The sequence below is a fragment of the Melozone crissalis genome, unplaced genomic scaffold (genome assembly GCF_028551555.1).
Source record: "Melozone crissalis strain CALT ecotype California unplaced genomic scaffold, PUWL_Pcris_2 ptg000019l_1, whole genome shotgun sequence".
Classification (NCBI taxonomy): domain Eukaryota; kingdom Metazoa; phylum Chordata; class Aves; order Passeriformes; family Passerellidae; genus Melozone; species Melozone crissalis.
In genome coordinates this window covers 17158296-17185680 of record NW_026535797.1, presented here as the reverse complement: position 1 = coordinate 17185680, position 27385 = coordinate 17158296, and the positions used below count along the sequence as shown (strand labels likewise).

General features: G+C 40.7%; 1 protein-coding gene across 2 annotated transcripts; it reads right to left on the bottom strand.

Annotated features, from left to right (window-relative positions):
• Nucleotides 1-871: 871 nt before the first annotated feature.
• Nucleotides 872-26928, bottom strand: PANK1 (pantothenate kinase 1). Of its 2 annotated transcripts, none has more exons than XM_054277166.1 (7): nt 26673-26928; nt 18827-19179; nt 10379-10632; nt 8687-8863; nt 8166-8289; nt 2982-3107; nt 872-2359 (listed from the first exon to the last, which is right to left on the bottom strand). In XM_054277166.1, exons 1-7 carry the CDS (start codon nt 26926-26928, stop codon nt 2300-2302), a joined length of 1350 nt encoding a protein of 449 aa, XP_054133141.1. In that variant the 3' UTR covers nt 872-2299. The 2 variants fall into 2 exon arrangements, with proteins under 2 accessions (XP_054133141.1, XP_054133142.1); XM_054277167.1 differs by lacking the exon at nt 26673-26928 and adding an exon at nt 26207-26285.
• Between the last annotated feature and the right edge of the window lie 457 nt (nt 26929-27385).

Sequence of the window (27385 nt, the reverse complement as noted above, 5' to 3'; positions counted from 1 at the left end):
AGTTAAAGTTTTATTTTGTGTTTCTCTTAGAACTGTGATCTACTTACCTGACAGTCCCTAGAGTCTTAGGGCTAACTGCAGGGCTACCACGATTGTGCTTTTCTTCTTTAACCACACAGCCTCAATTTGTGCATTTAAAGCCCTTACATATTTCTCTGAATGGCTTGCTAGGGTTTTTTTTCAATGTGTGTGGGTTTTTTGGTTTTGGGGGTTTTTTTTTTGGATTTTTTTTTTGGAGAAGGAGAGGATTTTAACCTTAAAAGAACAGCAGGTTTTTCATATTTGTTTACTTAACATTATAGTCTTTCTTCACAATTCCAAATGTGAAGAATGCAAGAACACCTAAGTGACATTCCCATGTCAAATTCCCTTCAAAAACAGACAAAGGAGGGAAGGACAGGATCTTTCTCTGAAACCAGGAGTTACATGGCTGATGTCGTGCTTCCCTCTACTGGTTACCATAAGAAGAACAGTTACCTCTCAACATTCTGAAGTTTTCCTTAAAAAAACAAAACCGTGTACCAGTGAATCTTTATTTGAAGGCAAAACTTAGCCAATAACCTTAATCAAAGTTTTCTTTTCTTTATTAAAAAAATAGAGGCACTGAGCAGAACCATCTGCACTTATCTCAAGCTCAATATTACAGAAAATATCAACTTCAGTATGTTAGTATTATCTCATATTTTTGTTTACAGCCCTTTAAAGTCAATTTCAAGCTGGCAAAAGGCTTCAAAGACTAAAGCCTTGTTATGAAGAGTAAAAACATGTCCAGAACCAAACGATTATCATGTAAATAAGTAGCCATGTATGTCACAAAAAAGTGTTATGTATATCACATCATTGCTTTCAAGAAATGAATTCCACAGATACATTAAAACTGTCAAAACAGTAGTGGTCTTTATTTCCATCACACAAGTTAACACTTCAGTTAATATTACCATCTTTCAACATTTGGGAGATATGTAAGTCAATGACTTAAAAAAGTGAAATACACCCCCTTCCAAAAATATACCGAATTCTATACTGTCTCTCTGATGAGTCATTTACTTTATGTGACATCACATACAGTCCTGCAAGACAAAATAATTTATGAATTGTTTTTCAGCCTCCCATTTGTGAGCCCTCAAGGTGTCTAAGGAAACCAAGTTTACACATGCTCTGCAGCAACCTAAGTACATGGATTTCAAAGGGATCTCAATTCAACTTGGGAAAAAAAGATCTAGAGAGGTCCACGAATCCAAAAAGGTAGAAAATACTGTATTGGAATAAACACCCAAATTTTAATGTCCTGGAGAGGAATTTAACACTAGTTTAAAAGCAGAAAATACTCTAGTCGGTATTTTTCTAATTTTAGTAACTGGGCTTTTAATAATGCTGTTATCAGTTGCTTTCAATAAAGAACAAGTTAAAACTTGTAGACTACAGAAAAATAACTGAAGACAATCTCCCTTTACCATCTAATACCAAGTGTGAATAACATCTTTACTACAGAACTCTTCATGTTGATCAGGGGGTTTTCATCAGAAACGGATTTTCATTTTAGCGTCAATTCAATAATTAAGATTTTAGTTCACATCTTCTTTAAAATTTTTTATTATAAAGATGAATCAGCCCTGCAAAACCAGTTGGCAGTCTCTTCCTGTTGCAATTTATGACCACTGAAAAATTACAATCTTTAACCCCCTGCTATTACAAAGCTTCCTCACAGTCCTTTGAAGAAATGCATTTAGCCACAGAATGATTTGCAAATTTTTTTTGGGGGTGGGGTTGATAGAGAGTGGTTAAAGTATCTCATCTAATGAAGAAAGGAAAGGCAAAAAAATCAATGACTAGTTTTCACAGTAAAATGCATCAGCTTTGTAGTTTCATTTGAAACCAAGAACAAATCATGAAACGTCATGAAAATAAGATAAAAAAATCTCCTAGAGTGATTACTAAATGAAGTTAAAATTACCACACTAATCAGTAAACCCCAGAAGAAAAGCAGATGCCTCATATCACAGGTCTTACATTAAACAGTATCCATTTTTTAAAATAAATTCATAAAATCTGTATGTTTGGCCACTTTGCACATTTTTCCCCTATAAAATACAGTGTACAGAAAAAAAATCTCGTAATTCCCAGTATGAATTCTGAAGTATAAGGTCAAAACCCAGAAATTAAAGATCAGCTAAAAGGATTTTAAATTATTTACAAATCCAGCAGGTAGAACTACCATAATGGCTTCATTTCCATCCTTGTAGTGGCTTTCACTCTTACCCAGCAGCATCTGCAGTAGGAATCTCTTCAGACAGCTTCATCACTGATCATCTGTCATTTTAAGCATTTCTAGAAGAGCCCCAACAGCTCCAAAATAACCCTTTGAACAAAGGCAAAATAAAATCAAAACCAATCAAATTCCAAAATAAGACATAACATGAACACAAAGTTTTCAGTTCTGTTAAGGCAACTAAAAGAATGTCAGCCCTGCCAAGTATTTGCTCTATCTAAAATATGATTTAATAAGATCATCCTTAGGTAGAAGAAAGGGCCTGATACTGGGAAGAGTCCTACATAGTTCTCCAAAATTATAAAAAAAAATATTACAACACCATAATACTGATGCTGTACTGAGGCAGGGCAATTTCCATTATGGACCTGTCCATCTGGTAGCCACCTCAAAATTATGCTTACAAAAATTAATTATACTTGAGGTTCTCTTATACCAGCCCACACAAATGAACATTGTTGCTATCAGGGTCAGAAAGCAAATATGAGAAATGGGCAATGTTCAACAACACATATCACAAGATTAGTGATCAAACCAAGGAGGTAACAAGTAGTATTTTCAAATGAATTTGTAAACTAAATAACATTTATGCAGAACTTGGCTTGTGCATTCAATTCAAAGCAATGGCATTTCTCCCCTTTCAAGTTCACCAAAAAAAAGAACTACAAGAATTTTGTACTTACAAAAGGAAGTTCAACACATATTTCCTTACCTCATGTTCCAAAAAGAGAGCTTTTAGCTGTCCCTTGGACCAATAATCCATAGCATATGCTAGCACCTTCATGGAAATCATATTAATTCTGAGAAAGTTGCCAACAAACACCACCTTGTCGATATTCTGTAAAATTGAATTTGAAAAACATATCAGAAAAATTATATTCAGCTACATTATTTGCCTCATTTAACATGTACCTCTGCCTCTAATACCAAGTTAAATGGGAATTTTAGGTTACATTTAAATACTTTAAACTGAAAAGTCAAAAAATATTGCAGTTTCTGACCACTAAGTAAGAGACATTGCAGGAGCAGGGAGGTGCAGAGTTTTATTCAAAAGAAAGTGAGAAGCTATTATCATAGATGACCAATATTTGTTTAAAATATCAAATAAATATCACAACCTTCCCAACATGACTCAGATTATGAGCTTTTTGGTGGTGGTGTTTGGTTTTTTTAATTGCATATGGCTGCACTGAAGACATCTTTCTCCCCTTGCATGTTAAATGAAGCAACTTTCCAGAGATCACTATGATTATTAAATCCAGATGGAGAACCTCTGAAGGGTATCTGAGAACAATTACATAGAGATGAGAAGGAGCATCTTTCATAGTCTATTATCAGGAGTGTGACTCCATTTTCAAAAAGCAAGCGAAATGGGGACAAAATAATAATACTTGATATGTATGGCATTCCTTTGTTTCAAAGCTCATTTGAACTCAGTTTTCACAGGAAATGAAGATTTTTTGAACCATCAGCACTAGGTTGCCAATGAGAAAGCCACAGACCATCCTCACTTGTACAGAGAGCAGTGGTTCTGTGTGGTGTTTAAACAATGCCCCTATCTTACCAAGCCCAGTTCTGCCTGTTATGCACAAATTTTCACTTGCATTTTGCATTGGAGTAAAAGATGATGTTCACCAGACACTAGAATTGGTCTAGAAGCTTCAGTGGGAGGCCACATCCTGGAGATAAAAGCTTTTACAGGAGTCCTGAAGAGCCCTAGAAAAGCACCTTCAAGAGCCTTCTGCAGAAGTTTGCCAGAAAGGCTGCCAGGGACAGGGACTAGAATTAGCAAGGGTTATCCCTCTGCATTGATCCAGCTTTATAAAGCCCAGCATTGGCTCTGCAGCAATTCCTGTGCTGCAGCCACAGCCGTGCCATGCCCAGGACTGTGCCTGTGTCACAGCCCAGGGACATCCCCACTGCAGTGCCTGTGTCACAGCCCAGGGCACATCCCCACTGCAGTGCCTGTGTCACAGCACAGGGACATCCCCAGTGAAGTGCCTGTGTCACAGCCCAGGGACATCCCCACTGCAGTGCCTGTGTCACAGCCCAGGGCACATCCCCACTGCAGTGCCTGTGTCACAGCCCAGGGACATCCCCACTGCAGTGCCTGTGTCACAGCCCAGGGCACATCCCCACTGCAGTGCCTGTGTCACAGCCCAGGGCACATCCCCACTGCAGTGCCTGTGTCACAGCCCAGGGCACATCCCCAGTGCAGTGCCTGTGTCACAGCCCAGGGCACATCCCCAGTGCAGTGCCTGTGTCACAGCACAGGGACATCCTCACTGGAATGGATTGTGTCACAGCACAGGGACATCCCCACTGCAGTGGCCAGAGCTGCAGAGCCCATCCCCTGAGAGCAGAGCTCCTTCACTGGTGTGCAGACTGAGCGAGGGCCAGCCCTGACTGCCCTCAAACCAAACACAGCCACACAAACTTCACTGAAACCATTCCCCTGCGGTCATCTATCTCCTCAGACCCTGCAGCCACATCAGCATGCATTGATACTCAGGAATTTATGAATGAAAAAAAGAACTTCTTATATTTCAAACTGCTGCTATGGAACATGGCCAAGAGCACCCTGCACCCTTGGCTGAAGCAGTTTTGTCTCTGAAGCAACTTCAGACAAAGGAGGGACAAATATACAACTAATTAATTTCCTGTAATGCCATAGCATAAAACTCATTAGAATCTACATTTCAATTTCACATGCATATGATTTTTTCTGAATATAAAAACAAAGCTGCTGTTAGCAGGAGCAATACCTAACACAGAGTATAAAAATTACTGCAAATTTTGAATCTACAAGTACTAGTTGTATCTACTAGAGTAACAGTGTAGACCAACATGCAAATTTCAATTTTGTTTCAAACATTCCTTGAGTTGACAAGGTGAAAAGCTGTATTAATAATATAAACTTTCCTAAATTTCTGATCTGAACTAGAAACAAGTTTAGTGTTTTTCAGAAGCTGAAATGCTACTCTTAAGGGAGTCTTGTCAATTTAATTTTAAATTGTCCACTGCTGAAACTTTCAAAGCTGAGAGACAGAAACCTTAAACTGCTGAAGAGATGGTGGTGACATGTTTATTTAAGCTAATCAAAATACGGCAACCTGGAAAAGACATGCACTCTTTCACTCTGTGGGATCTTGTTAAATTGTTCAACTACCCTGCAGCAGAAAGCTGTAGTATAGCACAGCTGTAATATAGCTTTAATATAGCATATTCACATTATTTACCAGTATAATTGAATAGGGAAATCTGTATCAATAACACAATTAAAAACCTGCACATATTTTTTGCAAGGCAGCTTGTTCAGATGCAAACTTACATGTTCTGCAAGTAAGGGAAGTATAAACCAGGAGATCAGTTTCCTTTATGCAGTTCTGCTGTGCCTAGGACAGGCCATTTCAAAGGGTCTGTGGCCAAATGGTTCCAGACTATGAAATTTTTCTACCCCATTGCCAACTTTGTGCAAGCAAATTTGCTTTGAAGTTTTGCAGACAGAACATTTCATTTATTCCCCAGCCTCATTTTTTTCTGCACATATGCAAGTCATTTTCAACACAATATTAAAGCTGCAATCATTGGGAAAAACTTATCAGAAGTCATGCTTCAGGGCATAAATTGATTCTGTCAACCTAAAAGTGAGCTTTACCATAACCCTAATCTAATACATACAAGCTCCACAAAAGAATCTCATTTTCAACTATTTATTTAGTTCTTATTTGAGGATTTGATTCATCAGGCTTGCTGTAAGAGCCATGTCTCCCAAAGGCAATTTAGGTGCCTAGATTATTTAGCAGAGTGACTGCATTAGGTTTTTTTCCCCAAGAGCAAGCTATCTGAAGATTAGCTTACTTGAAATGATACTGCATGTTTTTATTTTTAATAGTATGTAAAGCAACTAAATGAAGCTTTCATTCTCTAAAACTACAAAATCATTTACTTCAGGTGTTGGAGAAATTCTGCTTTGACACTGTGAAATGAAGAATATTTAACACACCAATTCACACTCCTCCACCAAATTCTATGGATCACACCAGTTTTTTAGAGGCCTGCCCCCAGAACAAAGATGGTAGGAACTTTTCCCAGTGACTCAGAAGCATTAGTTTCATTAGCAGCCTGTCTCCTCCTGTGTGGCTCCCTGCTGTAACTCTCCATGCTTTGATAGCCCTGTACAATGCTGCTTGAACTCCATGCCACAAGGCAACACTGTAAAGAAGCTGAAAGCAAAGAGAACACTCAAAGAGAATCACCCTGACTGAAAGAGTCAAATTGTCAAGAAAGAAAAAGCAAGCCTGTAGCCACTATTCAGAATGAAGGAAGGTTACCAGTGGCATTTGATAGGGGCATACACTGCAACTTGTGCTGATCAGGACCTCCAGAGAGGAATATGAGCAAAAAACATAACAACGGCATACAAAATCAAAAGAAAATTAAAAATGAACAGCATAGCAGTGCTGAATAGACTTATATCCCATGATTGAGGGAAAAATAGCAGATGAAGTTTAAATTTAAAGAGTGAAATGACACAACTGAAAGGGGGAAAGATGCTTGATTATGCAGACACAATGATAGGGGCTCCTAATTAGCCACTTTTAAGATGACACCATGGAGGGATTGTTGATTTCTTAGAAATGAGTTCCATGCTCACAAAAATGAAGTATTATGAACTGTTAGCAAAAGAACTCTGAACACAAAATTTATCCATATGCCATCACATAAATTCATTGAGCAACGACACTCTGAATATCATATAAAGATCTGATAATTCAACCTTAAAATTACAACCATAAAAAGATTTAAAAGACAAAATGAAGCAATGCATAAAAGAGTGTCTTCTCTTTTATTAGGTAAGGAGACTAAGCATTAGGACCTTTTGTCTTGGAAAGACCAAGAGGGAGAAGAAACAAAGGTTGATTAAAAATCAAATCAAAACCCACACCCACAAAAAGCACTAGTGATTAATTATTTACTATTTCTGATAAAGCCATAAGCTAGATGGGACCCAATAAAGTGATTAGATGGCAGTTTGTTGAGTTCCTTGGGTTTGTTTTGATCAATTTTTCTGGCTCTGTGTGTTGTTGATTAAAAATATAAAAGTGGCAGCAAATTTTTCTAACAATAGAATGCTGTGCAGCTAAAACATCTACATATTTTTAAAAATTCTATAAATTCATTATCTACTCAGAGCAGATGAAAGGTATTAGTTACCACATAATGGTAAAGGATGAAATCTGCAAATAAAAGCAAGGGCCTGAATGTTTGGGTTTGTATTTGGTTTTTTTTATCTGCTGGAAGCTGTAGTGCGTGGATGGAACAATCCATCCCTATTTATCATGCCTGATGAAAAGAATGTAATAAGCATCTGATAGGAGTCTTGGAAGGAAAATGAACTGCATTTTTCCTTTTTCTGACACAATGCAATGGAACTTGCATCTATCCAAACATTTAACACAATACACAATTTCAACCCATCCTGCTATGGAAACAATCCAAGCAAAATAGTATTCAAAATAAATTCTATCTTGCTATAGTAAAACCTGTAAATAACTACAAAGTAACAGAGTAATAATTAGTATTAAAAACACGGTAATATCTAGGTATTACAGCTTGAGAACAAGTGAACACTCCAGGCTGAAACTCAATGCCTTGAAGAGGCATTTACAGACAATTTTTCTCCCCTCTTCTGTAGCTTTGAAGCTTGAACAGCCTTACACTTTACATCAAAGCATGCACATAACGAGCCGCAAGAGTTATAACATGACATTAAATACATGCATATTTACCAAGGCCAGTGACACACCTACTATGTCAGCAATTTGCATTTTTGCATGCTGATAATCTCACTATGTTGTCTCCAAAGATTTTAAGCTCATAGTAAACAACTTACCTCGTTCAGTGCACACATGCGAGCGATGGAACCGATGTTGTTGGTGATGGTGACCAAAGTAGCTCTGGCCAAGTCCTCTTTACTGATGGAATCTCTCTTTTCTTTACTCATCATATGACCAAAGCTGTGTGAGGAAGATTATGCCTTTTAACATGAGATATTCAGGAGTGATAAAAGCCCTTAAAATTTTATCATTTAGCAAGCTTTGCTTGGATTTGATAACCATTCATTTGTGACAGATTTGAAATGTGAAAAGGGATCTCATTAGAAAGGCAGAACAATGAGTAAGGACACTTCTAAAATAACTGTAATTTAAATGGAAGCAAACTGTATGAGGCATTACTTACAGCTGTTTAAAAAAAAAGAGCAAGAAGTAGGTGAGAGATCAAAGGACAAATCCCATGACCCGTGGAGTGACATTCCCACATGGACAGGTGCATAGTCCAGGGATGATGCACTCAGTGTAGCATGCACAGGAAGTTTCCAAGGGCCTGCTTACAAATAGCCCAGTTAACACACACCTGGAGGCTACAGCAGAGCCCTGAAGGCCAAAGCGCTCGTAGTCCCCTCCGTAGATGTCCTTCACCAGCTTGTCCACGTTGGTGCTGTCGCCTTTTGCAGCCATTTCCAGCGCTTCTTCAAACGTCTCGCAGCCAGTGAGCAAACAGCACAGCCCCAGGAACGTTCCTCCTCCAAGGCTGCAAAAGCACAGTCCCTTCAGCCCAGCTTTCACCACAACCCTTCAGAGTGCCACTGACAACATGCTGCACACAGGTGCCAGCTGCACCTCAGAACCCCTCCCTCGAGGAGGGAACACGGACACTCTGCAATGAGTTCCTATTTAACACAAGTGTGGTCTCAACTGAACTAGCCTTGAGTTTTTAATCCTTGAATAAGAGAATTGTACTAAAGGGTTAGCTAAGAATAAGGTCCAATCCAACACCTCAGATACCACTTTGCTATTTGTAGCACTCTAACAAGTTTTCTGCACAAGAATAATTAACCAGCAGAGCACTCAAATGACTGAGGAAAGAATGAACAGTGAACAAAGGTAAATCTATGAGGGCTGGCAGCCAAGACAGACCTTGTTCCCCTAGCCAATGGCAGAAAGCATTCTGGTTGGCTCCTTTTCAAAGCAAGCCCAGCATCAGCCCTGAATGTTCTTTCCCTGAAAGAACTCTGAGCAAGGAGCACTCACTTGAATATTTTGTAAAGGCTCAGTACAATATTTACTGACTACATAAAATTAGCAGGGATTATTTAACTGCATAACATGCTGCTAACCCATTAAAGCTCTACTTTGAACTTTTCAGTCTTACAGACATGAACTTCAACTTAGTAATCTCTACATCCTTCCTCATTCTTTCTTGGCCACTGACAAAGCTTATTTGCAGTGCCTGCAGTCACAGAGACTGGAGGGGACTGAAAACTGAAAACAAGGGGATCAGTGAGACACCACACTTGCACTTCATGAAAAAAGCACAGGAGGTCACAGAGGTCACTGTTTAGTCCGTGCTCTTGGATTATTGGGTTTTTCAGAACACAACTCACAGAGCTGTAGTATACTCAGTATTTGAACAGTAGAAAGCTCTTCACACCAGCCACAAGACAGCATTGATTTCATCACCTATAGCAAGTCAACAACACCCTGCAGTCATGTTTTTCCTTCCACAGCGGAAAGGATTAGAAGCATGTCTACCAAAGATACAAAATCTCTGTGCTTGAAAAAGACCCAGAACTGCAAGAAATCCAATGCCTCCCACTGAACTTGTATCCGTCCATACTGCAGATAGAGAATGGTTCATGGCTACCATTGTGGCAAGTAAGGCAACAGAAGATATGTAATTACATCATGTGCATTTTACAGGAAAAACTTTGTATCATGCACCAAAAAACAGAATGCAGGGGAGAGAAGACTCATTTGCTGGGACAGTTTTATTTTGGTAATTCACAGCAAGAGATAGGAAATGGGTAAGAACACCAACAAGAGGCTAAGGCAGGTGTTAAGCTGAACAGATCAATGATTTCCCTGACACAGATTCTCTCTCTGAAGGTATCCTAGGATATTTTCAGCCTTGCTACTGGTAGGCTTTTAAAAGAAATGGGAATACAGGCACAATTTGGAGCTGTAGCTCCCGATCACATTCTCTAATTCTACCTGTTCAGTTGTGAAGGAAAAAAAAAACAATTAAAAAAAACAAAAGTAAATTTACCTGGATCCTGTAACTCTTTTATAATTGTCCTTAGAATACACAGCTAGGATGCTGACCCCTGAGCCTATGTTAACCAGCAGCATAGGATATGGATTATCAAGGCAGTAAGGCTTTTTCTGGCACTGTTCAGGATCTGTAGGATTTTCAAAATAATAGCACTCTGGTTGGCCATTGAAACCAACAGAATCAACATAAAGGAGGCCCTGGATCAAACAGTCCAATTCATCCAGTTTATAGAGCTGTAGATCAGCCATCTGTAAAAGAATAACAAGAAAGTAAGAAACACACATTTCCTAGCATAACACAACACTGAGAAGGACAAAAGGTTCCACTGGAGCACTTTGATCACTTTAATAGTAACACATTATGCTATTTAAGCAGTACAAAGATCTAAGCATGAAGTCTGAAATAAAAATTCACTATCTGGCTGACAACAGGTACCTCCCAAAACCATGATGTGCTACACAGTAATGCCATCTACTTCCTTTGCCTTTGAGACATTCTGGGCTCTGCAAGCAGGAAATATTTCTCCTCCTTCATATTCTGATGCAATAAAAGTCTTCCCCCTCATTCCCAGCCCAAGAGGAGCTGTGCTCTGCAGCTTTTGAGCAGTATCTGACATATGCCTACACAGCAGCATTCCTCAGAATGCAAAGTGCTTTAGCTCATCATCCAATCACATTTCCCAGCAGTTTAATGAAATTTTCAATAGAATTAAGACACTCATATTATGTAAATATGCATTAAATATACAGTGGGGGGGGTTTTGTACATATCACAAGTTATTCTGATTAATTTTTAAATTACAATGAGCACTTTAAAATGCCACATGAAAAAGAGAGGCATAACCCCTATGTTTGATGAAAAAACATATTAAAAATCCAAACAAAAAGATTGTCAGGCCCATGCCCCCAGCAGACTATAACTTACAGAGAAGGCAGATAACCAGTAACAAAAGCTGACAAAAGACATTCCCTCTGAGATCTCACAGGTCACCATGACTGTACTTCAACAGACATGTCCACTTGCCACAGCACCATATTTACTAGAATTATAAATAACATCCCTTTCTCAAAATAGGATACACTGACCAACTGTAGAAACACTCCTTTTCGTTGTTAGGCAGAGGAGAGGGCAAAAAAAACCTGCAAAGATGCCCATCCAAATCCTGAGGTCATTTTCATCCTCATGCATGCAAAGCAGGTCATGACTAACTCTACTTTCTAGCAAAAAAAAAAAAAAAAGCAGCAGAGTATAATGGAGTTATACAGTACACAGCTGGTTCTACAGTATTTGCATACTGCAGGATGTTTTCATAACAGCTAATGGAGAAGATTTACATGGGTAACTATGTGCTATTTTTAATTCTGGAAGCTATATTAAGTCACTATAAAGAGGGAAGATATTTCTGTGGAACAGGCATGGTCAATAGGTTACATTCTTTCAAGCTATTTAAATCTCCCCTGTCAAGACTTTGCTCTTCTTGTACCCAGCTCTAGCTTGCCTTAAGTGAAAGCCATCCCACTCTTTGGGTCTGTCCTTTTGTTTTACTTGCCACTCCTCAGATCCTGTAACCAGGGAAAAGAAATAAGACCAAAAAGACCCCAAACCAGCAGTCTCAAAGACCTCAATATAGATCCAGTTATTCATAAGACAAGTGAGAGAGGTGGAAATAATTTCCTCTTGTTTCTGTCTTTCCCCCTGCAACTCCTGCAATCCCCCTTTTTTTTTTTGGTTACCACATTGCTACATGAATTAAAATTATAGACATGCAGCATAAAAGACTTGAACCATTTAGCTAGCAAATAGAATAAGCATAATTCATGAGAAAAAGTTTTTCAAGAAACGTTACAAAATTCTTAGGGGTACTTTGCAGATATTTTGGATTTAATCAATTTCTATTAGACCACAAGCTGCTTTTCTCTGATCCAGGCTACACTTTTACACACAGGTAAGCGCTACCCAGAGACCTTGCAAGACACAAACAAGTAATACAAATCAGAGGAGAACACTTCTGACACCAGTACAAAACCACAGGCAAACCCCTCGATTCTACAAACTCTCCAGCCACCTCACCAACTCTGTAAGAACAGAAAAAGAGAAACTAATCAGCTTCTTTCTCAAGCACTACACATAAAGCTTCTATTAGGTCCAGCCCTCCATGTATAAAAGACACACTAAAATGTGTTCTGCTTTTTATAGCTCTGTGCTATATTTAACAGTTGATATACTGTAAGCAGAGAAGTCCTATTACTGCTTTCTTTTATGTATGATATTCATAGCAGACTGAAAAACTATTTTCCTGTGTCATTGAACAGTCTGGTTTTGATTTTTGGAATAATCAACACAGGCATCAGTATTCTATGTCAATCCACCTTTCTTCAGAGAACCAAAAGCTCTGCAGCCACCAGACACCCAAGCCTCCAAACAGCTTACTGAGCCAACACTGTTCTTATTTCTAAACAGAAATTAGGGCAAAGTTTCAAGAAATGTAGTAACCCAGTCTTGTACCAGAAGCCACAACAGAGCCATGGTCACAATTTCCCTGCATTCACAACTGTGCATTTGCTCCCAATGTCTCAAAGCACCAAAAGTGCACTCAGAATAGAGGCACCTGTAACCATTGTAAATAATTTACAAGCAGGCAAATATTTCTTCCTGCTGCCATAACCTGACCTACCACACACTACTCATCCTCAACTTTCAGCTATTCAAACCTCTTCTTAGAGGAACCAAAGTTTATGTGCAAATATGCATAACTAAAATGGAAGATGTGTCTAGAAGCACATTTTAATTGGATGCTTTTCCTACAATGTTTACAAAATGCATTTGCAGGTATTTTCCAGCCCTTTACAATTCCTACCATGAAGGCAGACAGCAAAATGGTCAACTTACCCTACTCTGCACTCCTGTAACTATATTTAGCACAGTGCCTCTCTAGAGGCTATGTCAGAAAGTTGTGCTATGAGAAGAACAACTGCAGAACAAAGTAGTGTACAGAACCCTGGAGGGAAAATTTATGATGATTACAGAGGAACCACACGGACATTTTTTAAAATAATAATTTTTCTGCATTATAGCCAGACTGTAGATATCTCTCTTATTTTTAAGACTGCTTTTTAAATACTGGGCTAGGGAACAAAACACTTTAGACCTCAAGAAACTCTTCGGGACCATCAAAAGGAGTGACTTAGGACTTCAACCATGCTTGCAAGCAGGTGCCACACACCAAGAGAAAATAGCCAACATTTCCCCCATGACCTTAGCATCACACTCCTGAAACACAGTTGATTTAGGATACAAAAGGTCTGCTGCTACTGTGTACAGATGCTATTCCAAGAAAAATCAAAGACCATCTCTTGTACTCTTGCAAGAAGTGCTGGGAAATTGTGTTACCTGATGAAATTTAGACTTGGATTTCTTTGTTGTTTGCCTTGTTTGTTTTTTAAATAGTGTAAGCATAACAATAAAAAATACATCTCTATTCAAGTATCAAGCAGTATAAAAAGAAAAAACATGGTACCAGTTTGTCTGTGCTTTCAAATATGGAAGCACATGTGTCAAAGACTTGGGTCCCATTTGTTTCTTATTATGGGTGAGGAAATACATCCACTTCAGCAAGGTGAACATGAAACAGCCCAGTCCTCTAGAAGTGAGCTGAGGGCAGCCACGACATACTTGCTCTGGGGTTGAAGTCTAATGTATCACCATTGGTGTGCAGACATATTTTCAATGAAGCTCCAGCTCATGAAACATTTCACCCTCTTTTACTGTATTCTGGTGAACACAGCAAAATCTGAAACCAGACGCAGTTGCAAGTTCATTTTTTGCTTAGACTTTCAATGAGAAATATGATTTTTTTTCTGTAAAAAACCTGTTAGGAACATAGCATATTACAACAGCCTTGTTTACTATGTCACTGTGGCTTTTATGTCTGCTGGGCATTGCTCCAGTTTTTATTTCTTAGAATAGCTTACAATCTAGCTTTTCCTTCCATCTCTTCTACTTTCATAAAGACTTTGCTTTTTTATATTTGGATTATCTTCACTTCAAACCCCAACCATGCTACTTTATGGAGCTGAAAATACTCACATTCATACAAGACAAAGCCTAATGCAAACAAACTGCAATTCCAACATTCACTGAGGCAGAAGATTCACTTTATATCAGCTTTGGGCAAAAAAGGCACTCATCAGGAATCCTGTGCAGAGCTCTGCCCCCTGGCACAGGAGCCCTAAGGATCTCTCCTCTCTCTTGGCAGAAAGAGATGCACATTGTTTCTGCCATTCCCTCTGAAGAGGATACTTTACCCATTCTCTGGATGCCTCTTCAACTCCAGCCCAGCCCCTACAGCCTGAGCAGCTGCCTCCAGCCTCCTCAGCAAGAAGATTTTTGAGTCTCATACTAACTGTGAGAGAGTTACACAGCTTACTCATCCTACAACACAGGACAGTGAGTTTATGTACTTGTTTTGAGATTAACACAGTCTATAAGTCATCTTCAGACATTCAGCTCATAGCACAAAGTCAAGCCTTTGAATTAGCTAATAACACTGGCACAAGAAAATCACTATCCAACAGCCAAACTCACTTTTAAATCATTTTCCTTTATGGGAAGGTCAAGGCCTGAGTTTGAGTCTGTGTTGGCAAAGAGATTTCCTTCCCCTGTCCCAAATGTTCTTGATTAAGTGACTGGGTGTTTTTAGCACAGGTGCTGCTCCCACTGAAGACAGCAGTAAAATTTCTATTAAGACAAGTCAGGTTCTACAGGTGTCTGTTAAGGAACGGAATACAGAGATCCCACCTTTAGCTACTGCAATCAACAGAAATTTTATAACAGCAGGTTTTAATCAAAAGTCCGAGAAGTCCTTCCTCCCCTCATCCTGCCCATCCTTTACATTGAGTTGCTTTACAAAACTGAGTGGCAGCCTAGAAATTTATTCCTCATTACATTAACAGCAAACTCCTGTGCAAGTCATGTGTCTGTGCTATCATGGAGGAGTCACAGAGCAAAGAGAGATTCACCTCACACGAGTAAGTCTAAGTACTCCTTACTTTCACAGAAGCAGTTATTGAGCATTTACAGAATATGTGAAGTGACATAGCTGGGGAAAGGAGGAAGGATTATCAGAATCAGGCTGCAGATTCATCCATGCCTTAACACCACTGTTAGCTGAAAATAAAGACTGCCAGCTATAAAGACCATTCAGAGTCATTCAGAGAGGAGGTAAAAAAAGAACAAAAATGCAAGAAAAAACCCTCTAGGCTGGAAATAGTCCTTTTGGTGAATTACTTACTGATGCTCCCTTCAATGAACATTAAGTATAACCATATGGTTGGTAAAATTATTTCTGTGGTCTAGTTTAATGAATAGAGTCAATTTTCCTACTTCTAGGGTAAGCACTCAGATGTTTAGGATGAGTCTCATGATTTGCCAAGCTACTGACTGACAAGAGGTCCCACATACTTCCAGCAATCAGCAAGCAGACCATGGAGACTTCCTCAGATATCCACCTCTCCAACACTGCAGATCACATGAGGGAGGTGAGATAGCTGAACCTAGGTAACTTTGTAGATTTAGTTGCCTTTTTAAAGAAAAATAAACAGTCTTAAGGTGAACAGAATATGTCTCACCATTTTATGTTATTTTTTAATACACAAAAGCAACAGAGATGTCTAGATCAAACCTATTTAACTCATTTAGGGATTCAAAACCAGACAAATGAACAGAGACAAGTAACAACAGGGTATTTGCCTCTCTATTTTTAAGGAGAAAAAGCTTCTATGATCTTAGAAGGCTTCCTTCCTTGGGATTTGAACATTGTTTTGCAACGTATTGGATCTTTTGTCCTAAATCTATGCAATCTTACAGTCACATTGAGAAATACTGCGAAAAGACAAGTAACTTAAAAGCCTATAAAAAGGAAAATAAAGGGCCAGAACAAAACCATGTTAGCTAGATAAATGAATTTACTAACATTTAGCCAGATTTTTAAATTAAAATAACAACATTCACAAACATACCTTAGTTTTTCCACACTGCTTCTAAGTAGTAAATAGCGTATAAGGCATTTTACAATACTGAAATCTGCAGTAGCAAGATTTAGACTTGGCACATATTCTCTACTTCTAGAGGTGAATTAGTGGTCAAATACTTGAAACAGGTATTTCAGAACTTTGACAAGCAGTCCTGAAGCTGTTGTCCAGTGTCAATTTATACACAGCAGAACACACTGATAGCCAGCTGCTGTTACCATGGCTAATGAAGTGTGACAATTTAAGTGCCAGTACCCAGAACATGCTGCCCTTTGAGAGAGATTAAGCAAGCAAACGTCCATGTAATGGATAATATTCTGCTTCTGTAATTCTCCAAGGATATTACAGTTTGAGCCAAGAAACACTTGCTATAAAGGAAGCTGGAATAGGAACTGGATAGCTGTAAGAGGTGTCCAAAGCACTCACTTTAGTCTAAGTGCACTTCAATGATAGCTTTATGCCAGAAAACTCCCCAGCCAGCCTTTATAGGGTTTGTCCTTAACTACCTACAGGTGTTGTAGCACACAAGATGTTAACAACACTGAAAAGATGTGGAATTTCATGCCTAAGTCAACCAGATATTTGCTATGTGGCCTCGTATTTGTGTTCAATAGTCGGCAAAACAGCCCCAACTCCTCCAGCCATGGCTTCCCCTGCTGGATTGACTATACTGCAGCTGAGATGAGACTGATGCCTCACTGTGGATTGCATATTTACAGCCTGTAAGGCCAAAGCTACAGAGAGAAATGTTCAGCTCTGAGAGCCATGAGGTAACTTCCAGTTCAGTTCCACAGCTGTGGGAGCAAGGAACATGAACTTCCTTACTAAGCAACTGTAGCTGTTATTACATGATGCAGGAAGAATGAATTTGGAGAGACTGACCATTCCAAGGGGATAGTCAGCCTCTTCAGAAAGTCCTCAAGTGACCTCCCATTGTCACTAAAGAATGTGGCCTGAACCATTCCCAGGACATAAGATACTCAAACACACCTCAACTGAGGCCACACTGACTAGAACTAAGACTCGCCTCCTACTTGGTGCCAACATCCCTAAACAACACAAGGCAAATATGTTTTTGAGGACTTAATCATCAGTGGACTCTAACTTGTAAGGGACTTGCAGTCAGCCTAAACAAGAAATCTTGCACTAGTAGTGGACTACTACACCAATTCAGAAACTTGATAATCCTTCTTTGGACATGGAAACAGTCTAATATTCACTCAAAGTGACTGCAAAACAGCCTAACAGTTGGAATTCATGTCGAGGTCTTACAGCATTCTTTATCCCACTTAGAATCCTGGTCATATGGTATGTGAGGATATTGATGATGAGAGGGTATTTACAGAGAAAAAGCCCTGCAGGTTACAGCAGGAATGAAGCCTGGGAGGTAAAAATGAAGCACACAGAGCCAAGGACTGCAGTAAAGAGCAGCTGGTGATTCAGTATGAGAGCTCCCTGGACAGAAGCAGAGACAGAAAAGCAGCTGTCACCTGCCATACCCAGTGGCCATCCCTCTCCCTCAAGATCAGGTCAAAAGTTAGGGACACAAGTGCCACCAGTCAAGTAAATCATTCACATTAGTCTTAGTGACACTGTTCTGGAACAATCAGATTAGTCTCTTTCACAGAAAATAAATGGAGATATGTCCCAATACAGACAGATGCACAACAGACAACTGCCTGAATGCTCTTTCTCTTCAACGTGGTTTGTACAACAGCTCTTTGATGCTTCTGCACCACAACCAATTTTTGAAGAGTACTCTAGTGCAAAACTTCACATTTACATCAGCTTCTGGAGTTCCCTGCAAAGGCTATTTTAAAATCTTTGGGGATCTGAGACCTACTCATCTCATGAATTGCCTTTCTTTAAATGGCATACTCACAGAATTGAAATCAAAACCTTGCTGGTATTATTATGCTCCCACACACTGTCACTCCCCCATGCTCCAAGAGTCTTCCAGACTCTTGACTTCAGTTTGTTTGAAGGTTAATACAAAGGGAAGGGAACCAGAATGAAATCTCCAGCCTGTATGGTTTCATATCTGGTTTCCAATAGATAACCAGTTTGCAAGTACCTGTAGTGTCAGGCTTCTAGGTTGTCATGACATACCCTCAGTTGATTATGAAGCATCTAATCATCACAGCCATAGTCTAAAAAAACTCCTCCTTTACTAAAAACATCCTGCACAGCAACACTTCAGTAGAACAGCCAGCAAGTAGAATACCCTTCCCTCCCCACTCCATGTTCTCAGCAATGTCACCAATTAACAAATGTGAATTGATTCTGTTGCTCCTAATCAGTTAGGATAGACCAAAACCAAGTTATTTATTTTCCCAGCAAGTTTTAATAGATGGGCTCTCGCAATGTTTTTCCAAAGTACCTCCCACTGAACCCATGTGCACTGCTCACGTACCGTTCTAAAGTCTTCCTCAAACTTGTAAGCGCCACCTCCCGTGGCACAGAGCGTAGTGTGCAAACTGGAGAAGTTCTTTTCACTGCCCATCTGTATGAACCTGTGCATGGCACAGCTGGGGAAGCGGATGAAGTGCAGGTTTCCTTTGCGTCCACACATAGTCAAATTTTTCAGTTCCAGGTGCACATCGCGAATGCCAGTTTTACCATAGGCTGTGTTGGAGGTCAAGTATTTCCTAATGCTTTTCAGGTTTTCCACCTCCTCCTGCTCCTCCTCTGCAGTAATGTCCTTAGGTTCAAAGTAGACCAGTTTAACCAACGTTCCACCGATATCCATTCCAAACCATGGGAATGCTAAGAACAAGGGGTTAGGGAGGAAAAAAGAGAACGTCACTAAAAATAGACAGAGTAGACAAATCACTTAAATCATTTGCTGAATGACAACTCAGTGCAGTCACAGTAGCAGTATCTATTCCTGAGAACTGGAAGTCATGCCCAACTCATATGCTTTAAACACATCTCTAGGTTTAGCCTTCATAAAGCCTCAGTTAGGAAAAAGAATAAGGAAAACCTCAAAATATTCTTGTTTGAAGAAGCAAGCTTCAATAAATGGAAAACATTTTTCCTCAGGAAATCATTTTACTCTTCAGTCACCACCTCTTGACAGAGCACATTTACTGCATTTCACCCAATGGGTAAGAAATGAAATGAAATTGTATTTCACCCAATTGGCTCCAATTCTGCTAAGAATTAAGGAGACAAGGAGGAAGAAGAATCAACAAAACAAACAGGAGAAGGAGATTTCTCAAGTCATATTCCCACTGTGTAACATCTACAATTGCCTTTCCAAGCTCAGTCAGAATTTCCACCGTCACAAGGCTGTGTCTGGAGAGGAGCAATACAGAGCTCCCATTATGCTGGAGGCCTCCAGACCCCAACCCACCAGAACCAGCAGCTCTGTTGGACTGCAACACTTGTATATAGCAGCCAAAAGTGAGCTGGCTTATGTTCAGTGTTTACCACTGACAGACCTGTCCTTTGATTGCAGACTCCCTTTGCTGGTATATGTGTTAGTCTATCACATAATTATATAAGAAATGCCACTATTTGCTTCTCAGCTTGCCACAGCTGGCCTTGGTCCTCCAAAATCTTCATTTTGGTAATAGCAGAAGAAAATTACTATAGAGAACAGCCAGCAGAAGACAGTAACTGAATCAAGCTGGTCAACCTGTTCCACTTATATAAGCATACATTTTAAATAGTAAGCCAGGTAACTTTATGAGACAATAAGAAATGAGAATACAAAAATCTATACACAGGCACTGCAGATGGAGGGAGCTAGCAATGTTTCTTAGAAAAATTAAATTTAAAGTACTGAGTATATGATTAACATCTAAGACACACTTCTAAAATAGCAGTCACACAGTCACCTTCCTGCTTCTCAGGGAGAACCAGGCGGACTTGCTAGAAAAATGATTCTACCAACTAGGGCATCCCAACTTAGTGTTGTTACAAACTTGAAACCATAAATACCATATGCATAGCTAATTTTTCTGCCAGTGAACCTAAAAATAAACAACTTGGGGCAAACACTTTAATAAGCATAGGAAGTACTTCTCACACTGTCCTTCCACATGTGATCACAGATCACAATTAAGTTACTCATCTTCAGGCTGAAAGAGGCTTAGTCTTTTTTTCTTACCCTAAGTATCTCAGCATCAGCTGGATGAATAATTTGAAAGTCTAAATTCTCCAATTTTTAATATGCTCTCCCTGTCCAAACCAATCCTTAAATGTCAGACATTTAAAACAGTTATTTCACTTCATTGCTGTATGCCAAGAAATTGAATCATCAGTTTCTCCTCCCAGTTCCCCATGGACAAGGCAGGCATAATGCATAAATTCTAATGAAGTAGCTGTTATCTGTTGTAAGGTCTAATTTTTTTCCATGCTATGCAAGCTGCACAAAGACAGTGAAATTAAGTCTAATTTGAGGTTTATCATGCTATGCAGATACATGAGAGTTCCCTGAAATGGGAAGAATTCAAAACAAGTGTGTTTAAAACAGGCTTTATTTAAAGAAGAAAAATATGTTATGGACTAACCTGCAACTCTAACACTTGGGAAAGTACAAGGTAAACATTTATGGGAAAGCTGTCTCATCCTCACTTCACAACATTGCAATGCAGTGGAGCTCAGGCTGCCATCCCATTAGTGATTTACACAAATCTTTAATAAAGATACTGAGAACTTTAATTACCTGTCCCACTGGAACAGTAAGTCTCCTCCTCAGATGTATCTTAACTATGCAAGCAGGAAGTTTCATTTTAAAAGCAGCATGGCTGGACTACGCAATACAGAACCAGCCTGTAGCTAAGTATAAGCCATTTTCCACTATTTTGCACTAAGGTCATAAAACCTGCTCCACTCTACCTGCACCAACATTTGTTTGAAAGCAAACAATAGTAGATTTCATCTTAAAAAGAGGCAAGAAGTGTTCCATCCTCCTATCAAACACAAGCCTAGCAATAAAAGTGTTAAAGTAAGCACTAACAGCTGAGAGTTATTCATAAATGACTGCCAAGACATTTCACTTTTCATCTTAACATTTTAAAGAGTTATAACCAAGTAATTCACAAAGAATAAGTACTGTAGAAAACAGCTATGAAATTTCTTCAACTCTGCATAATTCTTGGGATAGCTACACATAATGCTTGCATTTATAAAGCGAACAGAAATACCAGGACACTTTTTTTTTTAGTTGATTCTCTCTGTGAATCTAAGTTCCTTTCATTTTGTTGTGAGCCAAATGGACTGCTGCAGAAAGAAAGGAACTTTTGCTTTTAGAACACCAGCAGTTTTCTTCAGCACAAATAAAGAGCCCAAGATCAGACAACAAAACCAGATATTTCAGTTATGCAGAAAAACAGCTTGGTTTTCTTCTCAACTTCTAATACCAGTTCTCTGTTGGAATTACTTGCAAAAATTCAACAACTATCTTGACTGGTTGACCAATCAGAAATTAAAGTCTCAAAGTTTCTAACAAGTCACACTGAAATTCATATAACTTTTGCACAACTGGAGTGAGAGTAGAAACACCTCAGTATTCCAGGGATTATTTTAAAATGTATCCATTGTATCTGTTGTTACTATCAGTATGTTCCAAATCAAAATGCACCACTGACCCACCATCAGTTCTTCTCCATATCTATATGAAATTCATATCTCAACAGGTACCTATACACTTCAACCTTCCTGGTTCCACTGAGCATGGTGATAATGGAAGTGTGCGCACAGACTGCAGGCGCTCCTGGGGTTTGCTGCCTCTGTGAATACAGAGTAAGAGGATTCAGAGGCCACCAAAATTAACAGAGCCTACCCAGAACTACAACCAGGGGCCATGAAAGAAAAGTGTTGGGGTAGGTAAGTTTTCCATACACTTGAGGGAAAATGGGGAGAAAATTGTGGAGGTTGGGGGTTTTTTTTTTGTTTTTTTGCTTGGTATGTTTGGGTTGTTTTTTTTTTTGTTTGTTTGTGGGGTTTTTTTGTGGTTTTTGTTGGGATTTTTTGGGAGGAGGGGTGGAGGGAAGCAGTGTTTGAGGTTTTCTGTTGATTTGTTTTAAACTGGAAGTCCAGCACTTCATTGATGACCTGAATTATGAAAATACAGGAAAGCAAGGAGGGGAAAGTAAAATCCATCCCACCCACACCTCAGGCAGTTAGTCAAAACTGTGTAATTTACTATGAGGAGTAAAGACACCAGATATGTTGCAGAAATGCTCTCATAATGCAAAAAAATGCACTTCTAAATCAAAATTGTCTGATATAGCCAGTGAGCTGATTTCTCTCTTTTCATTAGGTATGCAACATACTTATTGGATCAGTTGAATCTATAACTGTGGCAAAACTAGAACTATTCTACTGCATTGCTACACAGCAGTAAGTCAAAAATAACACTGTAAAATCTAGTTTTAGGTCCCACAGAACCAATACAGAAAGCATCAAGATGCATCACATGTTCTTAAACATCTAGCATAAATCAAAGGCTCTACTTACATATTTTAAAAAATTAATTCTCTTTATGTTAATAAACTGTGCCAACTACTTAGTGGTTTGTTATAGTGAGATAAAAATCTGTACTAGTCCAAAATTTAGCTGCAGAAGCATGTGACAATGCAAACAGAAGGTATCTACAGCATTGCATAAGTAGGTAATCTGATGCACACCAACAGCTGTGTATCTGGGGCAAAGGTTCACTCACGAGAAATTCCATAATGCATTTTACCTAGTTTCTGCATTAGCTCTGCACTATCAGGCCATTCCTACAAAGCATTATTGTATTCAGATTTCAACACCTTGTATTTTTAAAAGTCTTATGCTTAACACACAATATAATGAGGGCATGTGGAAAGTAAATATCAAATCACAACATTCTCCTCACAGACAAGAGCCAGGAGAAGCAAGAATGAGGGGGAACTCCTGGGTCATCAAGTAACATTTACCCCCATTACAGAAGATAACCAAGAGTAATCCTTTTCATACATTTGACCAACCACCACATAAGGTCAGCTGAATCTTTTTGCTCCTCAACATTCAGACAGAGGTTGTGCTTGAATCCTGCTGGTTAGAACATTCTTCTACCTGAGCCCCGGATTTATTCATGACCAGTTTGCAGCAGTTCCTTCTTTTGCCAAAACTGTTTCAACTTATACATCTCCCTTACAATACCTGTATTTCCTCAAAGACAGACACCGTATTTCAATTTTTTAATCAATAATTTGAATGGTGGTATCAATACTCTGATATCTTAGTCATAAGTATCTCAGATGAAATATCTTAGTTTCAGCTGCTTTTCTTTCTGAACACACATATGTTGAAATCCTATTACTTCATTTACATTTCATTTGCATTGTTTGACACTTTGATGATCTAGGAAGTTCCTGTGTTAATTTGGTCCAGAAGAGGTGAGAGCCAAAAAAGGTAACAGGTGAAAAAAATCAAAACAACACACATGACATGACATAGTATTCTTACAGCTTCTGAAAGCTGATTTTTATTAAAAAAATAAAGCTATAATAGCTTACACAAATTTTTCAATTACTTCTTCCTGTTTTACACAGCTGTAAAAAATAAAATGGAAGCATCTTTTCTTCTTTGAATGAAACTAGAATATGTAGCTCAAAAAATGTATTATATCTGCTTACTAATTAAAGTTTCCTCAAACCTTAAAAAGCTAGAGGTAAATCATGCACACATATCAGGTGAAGCCTTCCAGTTCATCTTCAGTAGCAGGAGCATATTGAATGTCTTCCTCCTCACCAGAAGAGCAAACAGACAAACCCCAAAAGTTACAACAACCCCACAAAGAGCTCAAACCCAAAAGCAGAGAGCTTTTTGTTAAAAAGGTGTGACCATCCACACAAATGGTTTATACTACCACAAACTGGTTTGAAAAAGAAAAGTGACACAAGCCTAATATCCCTGACAACCCATCTAGTTAAATGAAGGAAAAAAGAAAGCCAAGGCAGGATTCCCAGCAGAGGCTGCACCAGGAGTCCTCTCTCACTGCAGGCTTATCAGCAAAGCACACTGGAATCATGGGGAATCTTCCCTTCTGAGAGGAGAAAAAGACTGTGAACATAGAATTCTACCTCACTTTGTCAGAAAGTAAAAACAATTAATGAAATAAGGGTTTAAAGGAATAACTACTGCAGAAAGATAGGTTTCATTTGTTGAAATATTGGGAAATGCCAATTATCTCATTAACTTCACCACCACACAAAGCAAACCCTGCAATCAATACTGTTCTCACATGCCATGTGGCAACTGCACTTCATTTTGCAATCTGTCCTTAAGAAAAGAACAAACATCTGTAAAGGTCAGGATTAAAAGCACCAAACAAACCAGTAAAAATGGTACTGTGTAGTATTCACTAGAGGAGGATGCAGTGGAAAGGCATGCAGGACAAGGACAATTTGAATAATAATGTAATGAATTTTTTAAGATGGTGACAATGTGCTATCATTATTGCCTGTATGACTAATACTAAATTTCAAACCTTTTCTTGTACAAAATAAACCATACATATTAAAAAGCTTATCAGCAAGCATTAATATATTTTAATCAGCAAATAAATTGCCCTCAAAATAGTTCTACAAAGCACTTCCATCAGCTGCTGTTCTCCTTAAAGCCTCATTTCACTAAAACTGCACACCTAAAGATTCAGTTGTCATATATCTTGGGCAATATAGTCAGTCACCTATGCTTTTTACTTTGATGGGATCTTTTTCCCCTCAAGATGGGATAGAAATTCCAAAGCCCTCATTCTTTCTTAATCAAGTGATGACATGAATCCCTAAAAGCTTGACTCTTTGCTTCAAAATAGTTTTTACTATTATGGAGAGTTTGATATGCAAGTGCTGACTCTCCTTAGTTACACCAATCAAAATGTAAGCCAGTCCAAGTTCTGCAGGTTTTGTTCATGAAGAGAACGTGAAGCAGGACAAAGACTACAAAAACAGTTTGTGACAGAGAATGACTTGGTCATTGATAGGTTAAATTTGATAAGAGGACTAAATTAACTATCAACAGGTATTGCAACAAGCTATCTTTTGTACTATCAACAAGCACTACACAATTAATCAATCAGAGAACATTCTAAGGGAAAGTGGCACGAGTAGCTCACCAAAAGCATTGTAAAAGTCAGAAAAGGCACTGGCTAAGACGCAGTCCTGTGAAAGGTGCAGCTCTTTAAGGCTGTTTCTGAATATTTTGTTCTGCTTAACCAGAAAAGTTTTTTTTTTTTAATACTCACTTCAAAACAAAGGAAAAATCCAAAGCCCAGAGCAGCTGAATGGACACTACTTCCTACTGAGTAGAAACATCTTTAAGTTTTGGCAGCAGGCAGCTGTGATCTTGACTATCCCTATTATCCTTTTGGAACATGCTGAACTTGCAACAAAGAACCAAACATTTGTGGGTTTATGGGAAGGGCTAGCAAAGTGAGAGTGAAAAGAAACTTCTTCCCTTAGACTGTTTTACTTGCGGGGTTTACCATGGAATTATTCAATACCTCCAAGTAAGCGAGACTACTAATCAATAAACCATAGAGAATTAAGGAAATACAGAATTAACAAATAGGACGTTTGAGTCTCAGCCTTGAAACCAAATCTGAAATAGACAAGCAGTTCACGAACACTTCCTAAATGAGAAGCACATAACAAATTTCAGCTGTTTACAAGCATTTTTCCTCGCCAGTCAGAATAACTTGAGCCGGGTTCTCAGATTCACTTTTTCCTTCATTCTAACAGCGTTCGGGAAAGGAGCACACACCAAGCCCGCGGAGCCTTCCCCCGCTCCCGAGCGCCCCGGCGTTACTCACAGTGTTTCTTGGGCACTATGAGCTTCATGCGTGCGGCGGGAGGCGGCGAGCGGGGCAGGACCCTGGGCACCGCCCGACGCGCTGCTCGGCACGGAGCGGCTGCTCGGTGAGGAGCGACCGCCGCCGCCCGCCCGCGTTTGTGCCGGGCCGCCGCTCCCCGCCCGCCGCCGCCCCATTGGCGCAGGGCGGGCCCGGCCCACGCGAGAGCGGGGCCGTGCCCGGGCGGCGCCGCCGCATTGGCCGGCATGGGGCCCTCGCTCCGCCCGCCCGGCAGCCGGCGCTGGGGGGCGGAACGCCCGCGGCGCGGAGCCGGGCGGCCGTCAGCCCCGGCCGGGCGGCGCTCCGCAGCGAGGGAGGCGGCGCGGGACCGGCGGCCGCCTGACACCGGGCCGGGCTGCGGCAGCGCCGCGCGGCGGGGGCCGGGCTGGCGCCGCTCCCCGGAGCCGCCGCGGTCATCATCACTTACGTGGCCTGTGCCGCCGGCCCGAGTCCACCCTCCGGCGCAGCCTGCATTTCTTGGCCGGGGAGCCGTGGCTGAGCGGCGGCAGCTCCGGGCGCAGCAGCAGCGGGTGCGGCGGCTCCCCGCAGCCGCCGTTGCTGAGCGGCGGGCCCGAGGGGTGGAAGCCGTTCTGCAGCAGCCCGCCGAGCAGCGAGCAGGAGGCGGCGGCGGGCGGCGGCGGCCCCGCCGAGGCGGCGGGCTGGGCGCGGAGCTGCTCGCCCATGGCGGCAGCTTCTCCCCTTTGTCTCCCGGCTCAGGTCGGGCTGGGCGCGGCGAAGCCTCGGCTCATGCCGGCGCCCGCAGCTCCGAGCGCTGGGATGCGGCGCCCGCCCCCCCGCACGGCGCAGGCGTCCTGCCCGCAGCGCGCTGCAGAGGGGCGGCCACCGCCCTCGCCGGGGACGCGGCGACCCCCCCGCCCGGGCAACGTGCGCGCTCCCGGCGCCGCGCCGCGCACCTGCGGGCTCCGCCGGCGGCCCCGGGAGCGCGCCCGAGCGGGCGGCGGGGCACGGGCACCGCCAGCTGCCCCCGGGGCCACTGCGGCGGGGCCCCGCTCCCGCGACCCCGCGCGCTGGGGAACACCGAGCAGGCTGCCCCCGGCACCGGCTGCCGGGTCAGTTTGGCCTCGGCGTACCATGGCGCACACTCAGTGACTCAGGTGTCTGTGTCTCGGAGGCCTCGGT